Source organism: Ursus arctos, unplaced genomic scaffold (genome assembly GCF_023065955.2).
Source record: "Ursus arctos isolate Adak ecotype North America unplaced genomic scaffold, UrsArc2.0 scaffold_20, whole genome shotgun sequence".
In the NCBI taxonomy this organism is placed as follows: Eukaryota; Metazoa; Chordata; class Mammalia; order Carnivora; family Ursidae; genus Ursus; species Ursus arctos.
Genome location: NW_026622875.1, coordinates 9,278,613 through 9,293,601, shown reverse-complemented (window position 1 = coordinate 9,293,601; position 14,989 = coordinate 9,278,613). Strand labels below are relative to the sequence as shown.

Genomic DNA, 14,989 nt, shown 5'->3' with positions numbered 1-14,989 from the left:
GAAAATGTGGGTTGTTTCCAGTTGATGGCTATTATGAATAAGCCTGTTATGAACATCTGGGTATGGTTTTTTGGTATGAACCTAGATTTCATTCCTCTGGGGGAAATATCCAAGAGTACAATTGCTGTATCGTACGGAAGGTTTGGTATGCTTGGTTTTTATAAGAAACTGCCATACTCTTTCCACAGCCCTTTGTTGGATATGTGGTTTGCATATATTTCCCCCTAGTCTGTAATTCGTTTTTTATCCTCTTTACAGGGTCTTTCATGGACAAAAAGTTTAGAATGTTGATGATATCCAATTTACTAATTTTGCCTTTTACACATTGTGTTTTTGGTGTCAGACCTAGGAACACTTCACTTATCCCTAGGTCCTTATCCATGAAGATTCTCTCCTATGATTTATCCTGGAAGTTTTATAGTTTTATATTTAAGTCTGTGATTCATTCTGATTTATTTTTGTATAAATATGAAGTGTAAGTGAAGGGTTCATTTGTTTTAGTTTGTTTTTGCTTATAGATGTCCAATTCCTCCAGTACCATTTGTTGAAAATTCTATTGAATTGCTCTTACTCCTTTGTCATAAGTCAGTCGGGCATATTCGTGTAGGCCCTTCGCTTTTTACAACCAGCTTATAGATATTTCCTATCACTTGATAGCAACATCTTGAAAAGAACAAGGTTAATGGACCTTCTACCCAAATGGATCACGTCACTAGTATAATAAATTATTTGATTATGAAATACTTGATAATTTAGAAAGGTCTCATTACACACTCATGAATCATCCGCAAGGCCTTATGATCCTTATGAGAACAGAACATTTGGCTTATATCCCACCAAAATATTTCCTTTTACCTAAATAGAAAGACATGGGAAAGAGTGCCCATATTTTTTCCCCAGGGCTAATACATAGTTGCTGAAGTCTGACTTTGGGAACTTTACAGCGACAAGAAAAGTGGTTGGACTTTGTCAGGGTCTTTTTTTTTCCCCCTTTTTTTCCCTTTTTTCTTTCTTCCTTTTTTTTTCCCCCCCGCAAAGGCTTCAACAGAGACATGTAACCAGCAGCTCTGCCAGGGACTCAAGAGTCTCCTCACACCCAGAAAAATACGAAGGGCATCTAAGGAAAACGAGCTGGTCCCTTTTAGGGACGCGCCAAAGCCAGATAACCCGCGTTAATCATAGCAAGATACAGCCGGTGTCAGAGCCAAGTACTGTGAAATTCGCTCTGCTTCTTGGGTTTGTGAAACATGCATTTGTATAAACCTGCCTGTGCAGACATCCCCAGCCCCAAGCTGGGTCTACCCAAATCCAGTGAATCGGCTCTGAAATGTAGACGGCACCTAGCAGTGACCAAGCCTCCACCCCAGGCAGCCTGCTGGCCGGGGAGGCCTAGTGGGGCAGCAGAACGGAAGTTTCTGGAGAAGTTCTTACGTGTCCATGGAATCTCACTGCAGGAAACCACCAGAGCAGAGACGGGAATGGCTTACAGGTAATGGCTGGTTGCAGTTTCTTCATCCAGGGCACTGTCCCGAAGTCCGGGTTGTCGTTCTTAGAGAAAGAAGGATTGAGATGACAAAGCCAGCACTATCTAGAAAAGGGGATGCAGAGAGCCCTCCTCTTGGGCTGCCTTAGTTGTGTGGGCTTTATATTGTCTACGTTCTCTTTGCTCAGACAGTTCCATGGAAGATAGCCCAGCTCTCCTGGGGAAGCTTCTAGCCATGTGCTGCCAGTAGAAATACCTTTGGCTCGGAATAGGTAGGGGACTTAGCAGATCATAATGAAGAAAGGGGGCTCTATTCTTCCTAAGGGAATTGATAAATTCAGAGTAGGATTTTTTAAAATGCTACCTGGGCTTGAAGGCTCTTGTTTTCCTCTAAGTCTGATGCATGGGGTCTGTGCTAATGAAACTGAGCAAGTTCTTCTTGAAGTGACAGCCCTTTGCAGCCTGAGATAAATTACCTGTTGTTCTCTCAACTTCCAATACCATCATTTACTGTGAACGATTAACCAAAGGGAGAAGTTTTCCCCTGGTGGGGTTGGATGTGTAATGTTTATAAATTGCTCTGAGTTGAGAACTATCCTTCTTGGTCACGGCAATTACTGTTCAAACCTCTGTAAGATATGCCTGTGCTTCGCGGAGTCCACCGGCAGCACCTGCCCCAGTGTTTCCTTGACAAATACAAAAGTGAGCAGAAGCCGTCTACAAGGACGAGGGTGCTGACAAGGGAGAAAAAATCATTTAGCATTGGTAAAGGACAGGTGTCCCAGCTCCAGTACCAACATTTGCTTCACAGAGAGAGATTGTTTTTGTTTTTTTTTAAAGATTTTATTTATTTATTTATTTGACAGAGAGAGACAGCCAGTGAGAGAGGGAACACAAGCAGGGGGAGTGGGAGAGGAGGAAGCAGGCTCATAGCGGAGGAGCCTGATGTGGGGCTCGATCCCAGAACGCCGGGATCACGCCCTGAGCCGAAGGCAGACGCTCAACCGCTGTGCCACCCAGGTGCCCTGCGAGATTGTTTTTGCATGGACGCGGTGTCCCCTGTGAGTTCATTCATCCAAAGGTCTATGTTAGTGTCGTAGCTACTGCTCTGGTTCATCAGCTAATTTGACTAATGAAGCAATTCACAAGGAAATGACTTCTTTCTGTGGAAAGCAACATATTTCACACAGACTCTATGCAACTAAGGGTTCCGACAGAAGAGGCGGGAACTCTTCTAGGATTACGGGGAAGAGAAACATGGGACAGCCCACCCCCTCATGCTTCAGAAGTGGAGCCTGAGAAGAATCTAACCACATTCCCAAGAGAACTCGTGGCTCCGTACACCGGGTGCCCCTCACCCACCTTTCCTGAATCTATCTTCCATGAGAAGGAGCCCCCTTCTCCCTCTGCCTCTTTACATTCTCTCATTCTCTTCTCTGTGCTCTCCCTGACCCTCAGTGGTGGCGGGCGGTGACGTCTGAATATAGGTTAGATGACAGTGAACTGTTTCATTAAAAAAAAACACCTGTCTCCGCATCTTTGTCACAGGATGGGTGGTATTACCACGAACCCTTGTATAGACCTTCAGAGGGCATGCCTCTTTCTCTCAAAAGTCCTGGTTTTGCATATCAATTAGATCTCTGGTGATGTGTGCCAAGGTTCAGACGAAGATATGTTCTAGGACAGTGTTTTTCAAACAGTTTTGAAGCAGAGAAGTTCTCCCTCCTCAAATAGGTAAAAGCAAAGGTGTCCCTGTTGGAGTTGGTGGCCTGGAGGCCACCTGCTTGAGGGGAGCAGTCATCTGCCAGTATGGCTCCCGAGGCAGCCCTGCCAGTCCCGTACTCCTGTGGTTTGAGAGTTCAGTTCCAAGGTGACTCTTCGTCATGCCTCGGAGAGCAAGGCTCTGTGGCCTTGAGGATGCTAGGTCCTGTCACAGGGACAGGCTCCTGGGCGAGTGTAGGTGCCCTGGGTCATACTAGTAAGAAGTGGGACTTAGAAGATTGCCGTTTCCAGATCAGACTTTGAGGAGAGACAAGTGCAGTTAAATGAAGAATTGGCCCCAGGAAATCGCTGAAGCTTTGAGTTATGATGAGCTTGTGGTGCTCTGCCCGTCTTCCTTTATTACATTCCTCCCTCACCCTCCTTCCAACTTGAAGCAATGTCTCCTTTCTCCAGATTTCCATAGTCATTTTAATTTGTCTATTCTTCCGAGACCCTTATTAATCATCCTTATTTAGAACATCATCCTTTGAACATGAGGGAGGGATTTTTAGGGAAGAGAATACAGGTTCTCTTTGTTCCCCCCAACTTGGCTTTTGACCATGACTTCTTTTTTTTTTTTTTAAGTTTTTTACTTTAATTCCAATGTAGCTAACATGCAGTGTTATATTAGTTTCAGGTGTACAGTATAGTGATTCAGCAATTCCATACATCACCCAGTGCTCATCACAGCAAGTGCCCTCCTTAACTCTCATCACCTATTTCACCCAACCCCCCATCCCTCCCCTCTGGTAACCATCAGTTTGTTCTCTATAGCTAAGAGTCTGTTTCTTGGTTTGTCTCTTTTTTTGTTGTTGTTTGTTTTGTTTCTTAAATTCCACATATGAGTGAAATCATATTGATTGTGACTTCTTTTTTGGGGTGTGTGTGTGTGTGTGTGTGTAGAAAGCATCTTTCTTTTTTTTGGTAATTAAATTCAATTAGCCAGCATTAGTTTCAGATGTAAAGTTCAGTAATTCATCAGTTGCATATAACACCCAGTGCCCATCACATCATGAGCCCTCCTTAATGCCCATCACAGTTACCCCATCCGCCCACCCATCTCCCCTCCGGCAACCCTCAGTTTGTTTCCTGTACTTAAGGGTCTCTCATAGTTTGTCTCCCTCTCTGATGACTTCCCATTCAGTTTCCCTCTCTTCCCATATGGTCCTCTGTGCTGTTTCTTATATTCTACATATGAGTGAAACCATATGATAATTGTCTTTCTCTGACTGACTTATTTCACTTAGCATAATACCCACTAGTTCCATCCACGTCGATGTAAATGGTAAGTAGTCATCCTTTCTGATGACAGTAATATTCCATTGTATATATGAACCACATCTTCTTTACCCATTCATCTGTTGATGGATATCTTGGCTATTTCCATACTTTGGCTATTGTGGACATTGCTGCTATAAACATTGGGGTGCAGGTGCCCCTTTGGATTATTACATTTGTATCTTTGAGATAAATACCTAGTAGTGCAACTGCTAGGTTGTAGGGTAGCTCTATTTTTCATGTCTTGAGGAATCTCCATACAGTTTTCCAGAGTGGCTGTACAAGCTTGCATCCCCACCAACAGTGTAGGAGGGTTCCCCTTTCTCCACATCCTTGCCAACATTTGTTGTTCCCTCACTTGTTAATTTTAGCCATTCAGACTGGTGTGAGGTGGTATCTCATTGTGGTATTGGTTTCTATTTCCCTGATGCCAAGTGATGTACAGCATTTTTTCATGTGTCTGTTGCCCATTTGTATGTCTTTGGAGAAATGTCTGTTCATGTCTGCTGCCCATTTCTTGACTAGATTATCTGTGTTCTGGGTGTTGAGTTTGATAAGTTCTTTATAGATCTTGGATACTAGCCCTTTATCAGATATGTCATTTGAAAATATCTTCTCTCATTCTATAGGTTGACTTTTAGTTTTGTTGACTGTTTCCTTTGCTGTGCAGAAGCTTTTTATCTTGATGAAGTCCCAATAGTTCATTTTTGTCTTTGTTTCCCTTGCCTTTGGAGACGTGTCTAGCAAGAAGTTGTTGTGGCAGAGGTTGAAGAGGTTGCTACCCGTGTTCTCCTCAAGGATTTTGATAGCTTCTGGTCTCACATTTAGGTCTTTCATTCATTTTGAGTTTATCTTTGTGTATGGTGTAAGAAAATGGTCCAGTTTCATTCTTCTACATGTGGCTGTCCAATTTTCCCAACACCATTTGTTGAAGATACTGTCCGTTTTCCACTGGATATTCTTTCCTGCTTTGTCAAAGATTTGTTGACCATAGAGTTGAGGGTCCACTTCTGAGTTCTCTATTCTGTTCCACTGATCTGTGTGTCTGCTTTATCAGTATCATGCTGTCTTGATAATTATAGCTTTGTAATAGAGTTCGAAGTCCAGCATTGTGATGCCCCCAGCTTTGGTTTTCTTTTTCAACATTCCTCTGGCTATTTGGGGTCTTTTCTGGTTCCACACAAATTTTGGGATTATTTGTTCCCGCTCTGTGAAAAATGTCGATGGTATTTTGATAGAGATTGCATTGAATGTGTAGATTGCTCTGGGTACCATAGACATTTTCACAATATTTATTCTTCCAAACCATGAGCATGGAATGTTTTTCCATTTCTTTGTGCCTTCCTCAATTTATTTCATAAGTGTTCTGTAGTTTTTAGAGTACAGGTCACTTACCTGTTTGGTTAGGTTTATTCCTAGGTTGACCGTGACTTCTTATAAACATAGTTGGTGTTAGGTGAGAAGGTGAATTTCATAGTCTTACTTCCTTACCTTCATTTCCATCCCCCACCCTCCAACCATGGCTATGTAAAAATACCTTGTTCAACCTGTCTTTTCCATTTTCTTTTTTTCGAAGGGTATTATTTCATGTGTAGTGGAGAGAGAATGGGCTTTGAGGTTAATCAGAACAGGATTCAAATCCCATCTCTTTTGGTCCACAAACCGTGTGATGTTGAGCTGTCTGTGACATGTAAGTGCCTAACACACAGTAGGTGCTCACTAAATGTAAGTTCCCTTCCTGCTTATTCTATAGACTCTGTCGTTCATTCTAGGGGCAGGGGATGAAAGTCCTATAGTGGAAACATACAAATGGTAAGATAGAATATCTTACAAGAATATAAGAATATCTCATGATAAGATAGAATATCTCTTAGAAGGAAAAGAAGGAATTTAAAAAATCTGCAGTAATTCACAATCTGTGTAGGTTTTCATGCTGAGCTTTAGAATTCTGAGAGGTCTGGAAGAGCCGGTAAGCTGTTTTCTCTTCCTAATTTGGTCAGATGCCATTGCAGCCTTCAGCCCAATACCAGCTGCTTGGGTCCCTCGATCATCTGTGAGAGAGCATTCTGTTGTGTTTCCATGGAGACTTGGTTTTATTTCTAACTGAGGGTGACCAGGAGAGGAAAAAAATCAGTAAATATGCAAACACATGTATCAACTGAAAAGAAACTGGAGGAAATTGTTTGAACGTGGTGCAAAAAGTGCCAAGTTGCTGTGTAGATCCTTCTGTTGGCTTGGAATTTTGTGCAAAAAAAGAAGGTTTTTGTGGATTCGTTTTATTAGTGTCTACAAAATAGTTACCCAAGAGGGTCCTCTAGTCATTTCTAAGAGGCTGAAAGTTAATTGTCTCTATTACACAGCATTGAAATCTGAACCAAATTGTTAGCCTGAGCTTAGGGCAAGGCTAAAGTATACTGAGAGGTAGTTTTATGGACAAAACACCAAAAATATCTAGATTGAGTAAGGATGCAGCAAACACCCAGCTTTGAAGCAATTTTATAATTAGCCAAGAAGAACCCAAACAGATGTAAAATGAAGGTCTAATCCAGGGGTCAGCAAACTTTTCCTATAAAAGGCCAGATAGTAAATATTTTAGGCTCATGGGCAATCCACCTTTGTCCTAACTAGGGAACTGTGCTGTTGGAGGGTGAAAGCAGCCATTGAGGATAGCGAATGAGTGGGTGTGGTTGTATTCCAATAAAACTTTATTTATGGACACTGAGTTATGACACTGAGTTTTATATAAGTTTCGCATATCATAAATCTTCTTCCTCCCCACCCCCCAAAACCATTACAAAATGTACAAGCCAGCCTTAACTTGAGGACCATACAGAGATAAGTGGCAGGCTAGATTTGGCCCATAGGCCATAGTTTGCTGATCCCTGGTCTAGAACACAAAGTTCTCAGCTGCATAGGTTATTTATTGATTTGTTTGTGTTCATTTTTAAACCTCTTTATTTCCAGAGGTACTTAACGTACCCAAACGCATATAATTCGGAAAGCTAAAAATAAAAAAGAAGCAATGAGTTCAAGGAAGAATAAGAGCAGGAAGAGGACATGTTGGGGGGGGCTGGTGAGCCTGCCATGTGCAAGCCATGTGCTTGGACTGGATTTGGCTCTGTGTTTTCCAGCAACACCAAATTGTGAAGAGAGAGGTGGAGCTCTTTACCACAGTCATGGAGTCCTTGAGGTAGGTAGGGGTAGGCCAGTTGATCGGTGTTGGCACATCTCTTTGTAATCTGGACACCAGAGAGAAGTTTCTCTCGTGGTTCTTCATTACATAATTAATAACATCCTCAAAAATATCCTTAGAGTAAACACAGCAGTGAGGTTCCCAGGACTCTTTACTATGGAGCCCCTAATACGAGTGGGTGGCACTGCATCAAATAGTAATTCAGCAAAAGCAAGTAGGTGGCCAGCAGAAGAAAGGCCATCAGTTTAATAGAAACATCAGTTTGGGATTATTTGCACTTTAAAAATTCCCCAATAATGATGATGCAGATTTCACTATTCTTTTACAATAACGGGGCTTGTCCAGATTCATGGAAGGAAGCAACTGCTTCTTAAATTAAAAAAAAAAAAAAAAAAAAAAGTTATGCTATTTGCAAACCAAAGAGAACATTTCCAACATTCTGGAACTGAAAGTAGAGAGGGAGCAGTAACAGAAGAAACGGAGAGGCAGGGGAAAGTCTCAGAATTACTGATATGGGGCCGACCTCGGAGAATCTCCAATTTCTGATCTTCCAGCTGAAGAGAATTGAGGCTGCAGTATCGGGTGACTAGCCCGAAGTTGCAGATCCAGCAACAAAGCCGGGTTGGGAACCCCTGTCCCTTGGGACCCAGTCCAGCGCTTTCTCTACACTCTCCATTCGTATTCTCAGCCCCCCAATTCTCATTCCACCGCACGCCCATCCACACATGCGCCCACGCGCCCGCGCGCACGTGCTCACTGCCTCTTGGGCGTGCTGCAGGTCCAGTGGCGTTCACCCTCCTGCTCTGGTCTACTTTTCTGGGCGCTTGTCTCGTTGCTCTGCTCTGCAACCTGCTTCGGTCTTCTTGTTCTGCACACTGACCCTCCACCCCTGTCCTGGACCACTGGGTCTGCGCTCGTCATAACTTTCCGTATCTAGAATATTCTTATATATTGTCCTCTCCTCGGCAAATCCAACTCACAGTCCTCTCTCTTGCAGTAGGACCTATCTTTGCTCCACGTAATTTTGGATTATTAATTTTGTGTGTGCATGTGTGTGTGTGAGTCTTATTCTCAAAATTATGTTGTTGCCTTGAGGGTAAGGACTAGAACTTACGATAGTTCGCAGTCCTCCCATGCTTTGCGTATAGATAATGCTCAGTACTGTGTATTGCTTGATCAGGACACATCCATTCAGAAGATGGGGAGCAGAAAGACCCTAAGGAGCAAGGAAGTAGGGACTTCCCTTTACCCCCCACTAGTACAGCTCCAACTCTATATTTGCTTCTGTCTCTTAGGCACAATATGTTACCCAACCTTGCTGATCCTCAGTTCCCTCATCTGTAAAATGGGCCCAGTTTAAGTACCCTCACAACACTGTTGTAAGCATTAAATGAAGTTGCAAATGTGCTTAGCTCCCTGCCTGCCGGAGGGGGAGACTGACAGAGTTCTGTTGCTCCAGCCCTCTTCTCAGCCCATTCTAGGAACCCATCCTTTAGTCATCTGGCAGAGTTTGAAAGGAAGCATGTGTCACAATGTATCTAAAAAAGAGAGGGGCAGAAAATAAACACCTACAAATTGAATTTTGCACAATTCTGAACACACCACCCTCCTTTCCTCAGTTGCCTTTATAAGCCTGGAATCTGTCCTTAGGATCTATTGAGAAAAAAGTTTTTTTTTTATTTTCACCTCACACATGGGCTCCTATTGAATCAAAATAGCCTCTCACAAAGCATTGTAATAAATTATTCTCCAAATGGTGTATATGAAGATAAAATAATCTTTTATCAATCCATGTCTTTCCATGCCTAGTACTGTGTCCAGAACAAAAATATTTGAGGCAGAATACAATTAAAAGGCAAAAACTCCCACCAGCTCACAGTACCTCTCCCATCAGCTTGCCACAGTGTCTGAGATTTTCTCCAGTTAGAGACCTCAGTTCTGTGAAAGTATGTAATCTACACCAACAGGCAGCCCACCAAGGAGGAAACAAGGTGTCGGGCAGGTCTGACCTGAAAACAGGGTAGAGAGAAAGCTTCTGGACTAGATCAAGAGGAGAGCTTGGGGGTTAGGAGCTACGGGCTGACGTGCGGGGACATAAGAGGGAACGAACTGAAGAAGGAGGCAGGAAAGCCAGAGAGAAACCTCACTCACCCGACTGCTTTCTCCAAGATGTTGGGCGAATCGTCAGAGCATTCATTAACTGATAGAATTTTCATTGGTCTCTAAAGTGGAGATTCTAAGGACAAGTAGGAGCTATTTTCACTCTGAAAACCTTTCCCTGGGTTCTGTCAGAGTGAGAAGGTGGTGTCCCAGCTGCAGGATTTGAAAACCACCTTCTTTCTTCCCTCTTTCTCTGATCCCTGGCTGACTTACACATAAAATGAAAATAAACCCTTCCTCACAGGGTAATACTGTTCTTGCAAAGGCACAAATAGTGGGTGCTCAGGAAGAACTATCCCCTCCTTGCCCTTTCTTCTTTTCATAATTTCCATAATACAGGGTGGAAATTGAAAATTATTTTTATTCCCAAATTGAACTCACTGTCATCCTTTCAGCTGCCCCAGCCCCAAAACAAAATCCCTTTGCAATGCATTCCCGTGACCTACTTTTTTCACAGAGTGCTTGGCACACTCAGACCTGCTTGAAAAGTGGCTATGGCTGTGACCGTGAAAATCAAAAGCCTAAAAAAAAAAAAAAAATGCTACATGTGCAGAATTTGTATTTTCTACATTAAAAAAAAAAGCCCACATGATTTATTTTAGACTGGCCTAATTTTGGTCAGTCGTGAGGCCTGTGCTAATTTGCTCCGAGCCCTCCAACCGTGGCTCTCCTGGCATCAACATTTCTGGAGGAACATCAGTGTCACTGAGATGATTCAGACTCAGAACCCGTGTGATTACTTGAAATCTGAATAGTCTGCTGGTGAAGGGCCTAGAAGGCTCAGTGAAAGGGGCCTATTCAGAATGGAGCAGAGTGTTTGTTTCCTTTTGAATGTAACAGAAGTTCTAAAATAAGTATGTTTTAAAAGTGTCAGTTTAGATCGAAAATGCTTGAAATTTTAAGCAAAAGTGAGAGATCAGTGCCACTTGGATTTGAAATATTATTTTTATTCTGTTTTGAAATTTCCAGTTGTGTTTTTCCAGGGGAAAAGTTGCTTCGTTTATGTAGCTGAATGAAAACATTAGAAACTCAGGGCTTGAGAATAACACTGGGTTCTATGAACCCACGTTTTCTCATATAGAAATTGTTGACGGCGGTTTCACATGAGAAAAAACGTTGAGACCTGGTTTTCCTGACCAAGGAACTACTGCAGGTCAAATATGTTTTCACCCAAGGGGGGGGGGGGGGGGGGGGGGGGAAGACTTCTAAATTTCCCTGCAGTGCCTGAGAATGCCACTAGGATGCACTATTTCATAAAGAAAATGAAGCCCTTGAGCCCTGGACCGGCAGCTAGCAGAATCTTTAAACTTGATCCAGACAGTCGGAGACCAGAACTTAAATTCTAATCTGTGTATTTTCCTTGATTGTGAAAATTAAGAAGTGTCTCTTTTGAAACCACATGGGAAATTTCCTATAGCGAGAAAAAATAATTTATGACCAGCATATTCTCAGGATTTTGAGAAGCCCTATAGCAAGCATGTGTTATTATAACTTGTATAAGTTAGATATTTGATAGAGAAAATTTCTGTGTCTGGGAGTTTCCAAACATAGGGGATTTGAACCACACCACAGACCCCCCCGGGGGTGGGGGTCAGCTGGTGGAGAAAAGAAAGGCAGGTGCCTCATGCCATTGGCCTTGCTTTAGAAAATGTTCTGTTGATGTCTTTCTCAGGCTCCTTGTCGCACAGTTGAGATGAAGCAGATGTAGGGAATCTGGAAGGAGAATGTGGTCAGGATTGTCGGGGAGAAGGCTAGCTTAGAAGCCACGGTAGTTCTTAGAACCATGACCCCGCAGGTCTGGCTCGGCACCACATTAAGAGGTGGAGGAATGATGGTGCCCTCCTTCCTCTGTATTCAGGGCTTGTTTTCACTTATATGGGGCACCTTTCCATACCTATTGCTTTAGCTTCTTTCTAGTGATTCCTCTGCCTGTCCTTAGCTAGTTATCAACTGATGCTCCCTAAGATGTCAATTATATATTGTGTGATATATGCCAATGTCCAGGTGAAGCTATGTTCTAGGTCTGTGGGTTTTAAACAATTATGAAGCAAACGGACATTTTTTTTTCAAACAGGAGAAAGCAAAGCTGTCCCAATTGATGTGAAGAACTTGTGCAAATATGTCACAGCCAAAGAAATGAACCTCTAATCATGGGAGTCCAGGAGCTATTTTTAGGCAATCTAACTACTTCCTAAAACCAGATTATTAAAAACAGAAAACCTTTCATTTGAAAATAATTTCAATCTTACAGGAAACTTATGAGAATAATACAAAGAACTTTTCAGGCACTTTATTTTGTAACATATTAACATTTTGCCCCATTTGCTTTAACCTTCGCTCATGTTCTTATGTGCTTGCTCCCTACACCCCCCCCCATGTCCTAATTTATCTTTCCAAGAGAGAAATAGAGTGAGTTTGAGGGTAAGTTACATGTCATAGCCCTTTACGCCTTATATATTCCCCCATGCAAATACCAAATTTACATGGCATGATACTTTTACTTGACAGGCCGTCTGTATTTCAATTTCATCAGCTGACACAATGATGCCCTTTATGGCTTTTTTTTTTTTTTTTTTTTTTTTTACTCCACGAGTACTAGATCCTGTTTCGGATCACATACGGTATTTAGCTGTCAGGTCTTTTTAGCTTCTTTCAATCTGGAACAGTTCAGGCTGGAATTAAATTTAGCGCAGGGAGGAGGTCCGTGGGAGAAGGGCTGTGAGTGTTTGCAGTGTCTGCTTCGGGTTGGGAGGTGGTGCTGTGGGGCCGCACAATTGCTGTGCTTGTCCTGAAGGCTCCTGGTGATGGCTGTGGATTCCAGGTCCAAGACTGTGTCTTCCACAGCTGCCCCGCAAGGGCCACAACATCTTCATCGTGAACTTGAGGTCCAAAGCCGAGGGGGATCCCAGAGACATACTGACCTTATGGACCTACATAAACTCACCCGTCTGTGTTCTTCTGCTCGACACATGCGCCGAGGGGCACGTGCTGGCAGACGGGCTGTGGAGCTACTGGGAAAGGGAGGAAGGCCCTCTGCGCGCGCACGGGACGAGGGGGTTGGGAGGATGGAGCATGCGCGGTTACCGCAGAGTGTCCAGCCCCCAAAGCAAGTACCATGGAAATGAGCCCGAAGACACCCCAAAAAGCTGGTGCGGCAGCAAAGGGAGAGGCCTCTTAGAACTAGGCTCCAGAGCAGTAGTGTGGGTTCTGATGGGAGGTCCCAGTGAGCCCACCGTGGGGCAGGTGGAGGCGGCCCAGGCGCCCCGTGGCCAGGGAAACGCAGGTTCCCAGTGGGGTAGACGGAATATCTTTAGACAAGGAGTTTTGACCCAGTTGTCTTTAGTCTATTTTCCCCCTCTGATATTCCTTTTAATTCGTAAAGGCAGAATGTTTGAGAAGTTCTGACAATCGGAGAGTGTGGGTGTAGAACGCATAGCTCCTTAGGTGGCTCGGCGTCGCAAGGGTTTGTAACAGGTCACTGCTTTTGAAATTTTACAGCAGTCTGTAATTCAGCGCGCATTTAGCAGCGGGCGAGGGCTTTCAAAAGGAGCTGTCACTGCTCCTGAGATGACCATTGTGTATGACTGACACCTCTTTGCATCATTTCCCACAAGCTGAATCCTCATTGTGACTTCTTTCCAAGACTCGTCATATTAGTACCTCCTTCCTTTGTGTCCGTTTTCCCTCTTAGTGCTCCTATTTGTTTATTTCTGTATTGTCTCTCTCTCTCTCTCTCTCTGGAGTGTGAACTCCAGGAGGATAGGGATCTTATCTGTATGGTTAATTGGTGCATCCCTAGAATCTAGTCTCTAGTGTAGAACTCAGTAAACATTTGCTGAGTAAATGAATTATTAAGCAGAACAATCACAATTCATGGGCAGGCAATCAGCTCGATGATCAGACACAAGAATTGCTTCATCGGATTTTCCACCCATAGTCTCCTTGCCACTTACTTCCTACCTTTCTCTCTTTACCGAAGTCATCACAAATGTCCGCATTGGAGATAGTGGTACTTGGAGACAATATTGTTCTCATAGGAAATAGGTTAGATTTAAGAACCTTTGCCTATCATAATAATGTCATAAGCCCACTTTATTTTTATTTCCCCTCAGACATCCATCTTGTTTCACTTTTCATTCATTTATTTACCTCACTGCATTCATGAAGTCTTCACTGTACTTTCCTGCAGAAAGTTCTCTGTGATGTCACTGTCCAGCCCTATCCGCAGTGGGGTCCTGAGTTATAGAGACCAGACAAGACACTCATAGCCTTCACTCTGGGCATATTCCTTATTTCTCTTAGATGGGGTGCTTATGTGCCAACATTATGGAGCCATGGGTCTCTCCTTTTTCAGCCCTTCCCACCACGAGTTCTTCCCCTTCCTACCCCTTGTCCACCAAGCCCATCAGCTAACCCTTTTTGGCTTACTCTTTTCCTGATCATTTTCGGTTTCCATCTCATTTCAACAGGCACATCATCTCATTATAACACCCAGGTGTCATCTCCCAAAAGATGGGAGATAAGTCTGTGTGGTCAGCCATCCTGCTGGGATTCCTAGATGACCCATCGTCCTAAATACACTAAAGGATTCTCCCGCTACTCCGTAATTATGGATGATTGTGTGTTCTGATTAGACAGTCTGATCTATGCCATCCCAGGAACAATCTGGCCTGTAACTAAGGAACTCTTCAGCGGGCAATTAGCAGTTGGAGGATGCACCTCAGTGGTATCATTAGGTCATTGAGTCATTGTGGGGTTTCTCAGTAGATTCTGGCCACACTTTACATCTTGTAAGTACCCTGGCCTATTCTACTTAGTGTTACTGGGACTGGGCAATAGCCACAGTAGGGTCACATTTTTCCATTCAAGGGGTTTAATTGCCTGAGGGAACCTGGGTGAGACTCAGTGAGAGTGGACAGAGTCCAACTATCTTCTTTCAGTTCCTTCCTCACAACCATTTTCTAAGGACCCTCCATTTTTGACTCCATATTCACCAGTTCTTGGTTTCTGGATGTCCTGTGTGGGTAAATATTTTTCCCCCTTATGTCTCACGACCCCTTTAGAATGTTGGGTGATCCAAAACAGTCTCTTAGAAGATGGAACAGGCTCATACA

General features: G+C 43.4%; 1 protein-coding gene across 3 annotated transcripts in view; it reads left to right on the top strand.

The window, feature by feature from the left end:
* The first annotated feature begins 841 nt into the window (after positions 1–841).
* KCNAB1 (potassium voltage-gated channel subfamily A regulatory beta subunit 1) overlaps positions 842–14,989 on the top strand; it is a 362,204-nt gene continuing 348,056 nt past the window's right edge. The window contains exon 1 of one of the 3 annotated variants that reach the window (XM_057316034.1): positions 842–1,489. In XM_057316034.1, coding sequence (XP_057172017.1) covers positions 1,248–1,489 — 242 coding nt within the window. In that variant the 5' untranslated portion in view covers positions 842–1,247. The remainder of the gene's footprint in view (positions 1,490–14,989) is intronic. The other 2 variants (XM_048216301.2, XM_026497343.4) reach the window with 2 other exon arrangements.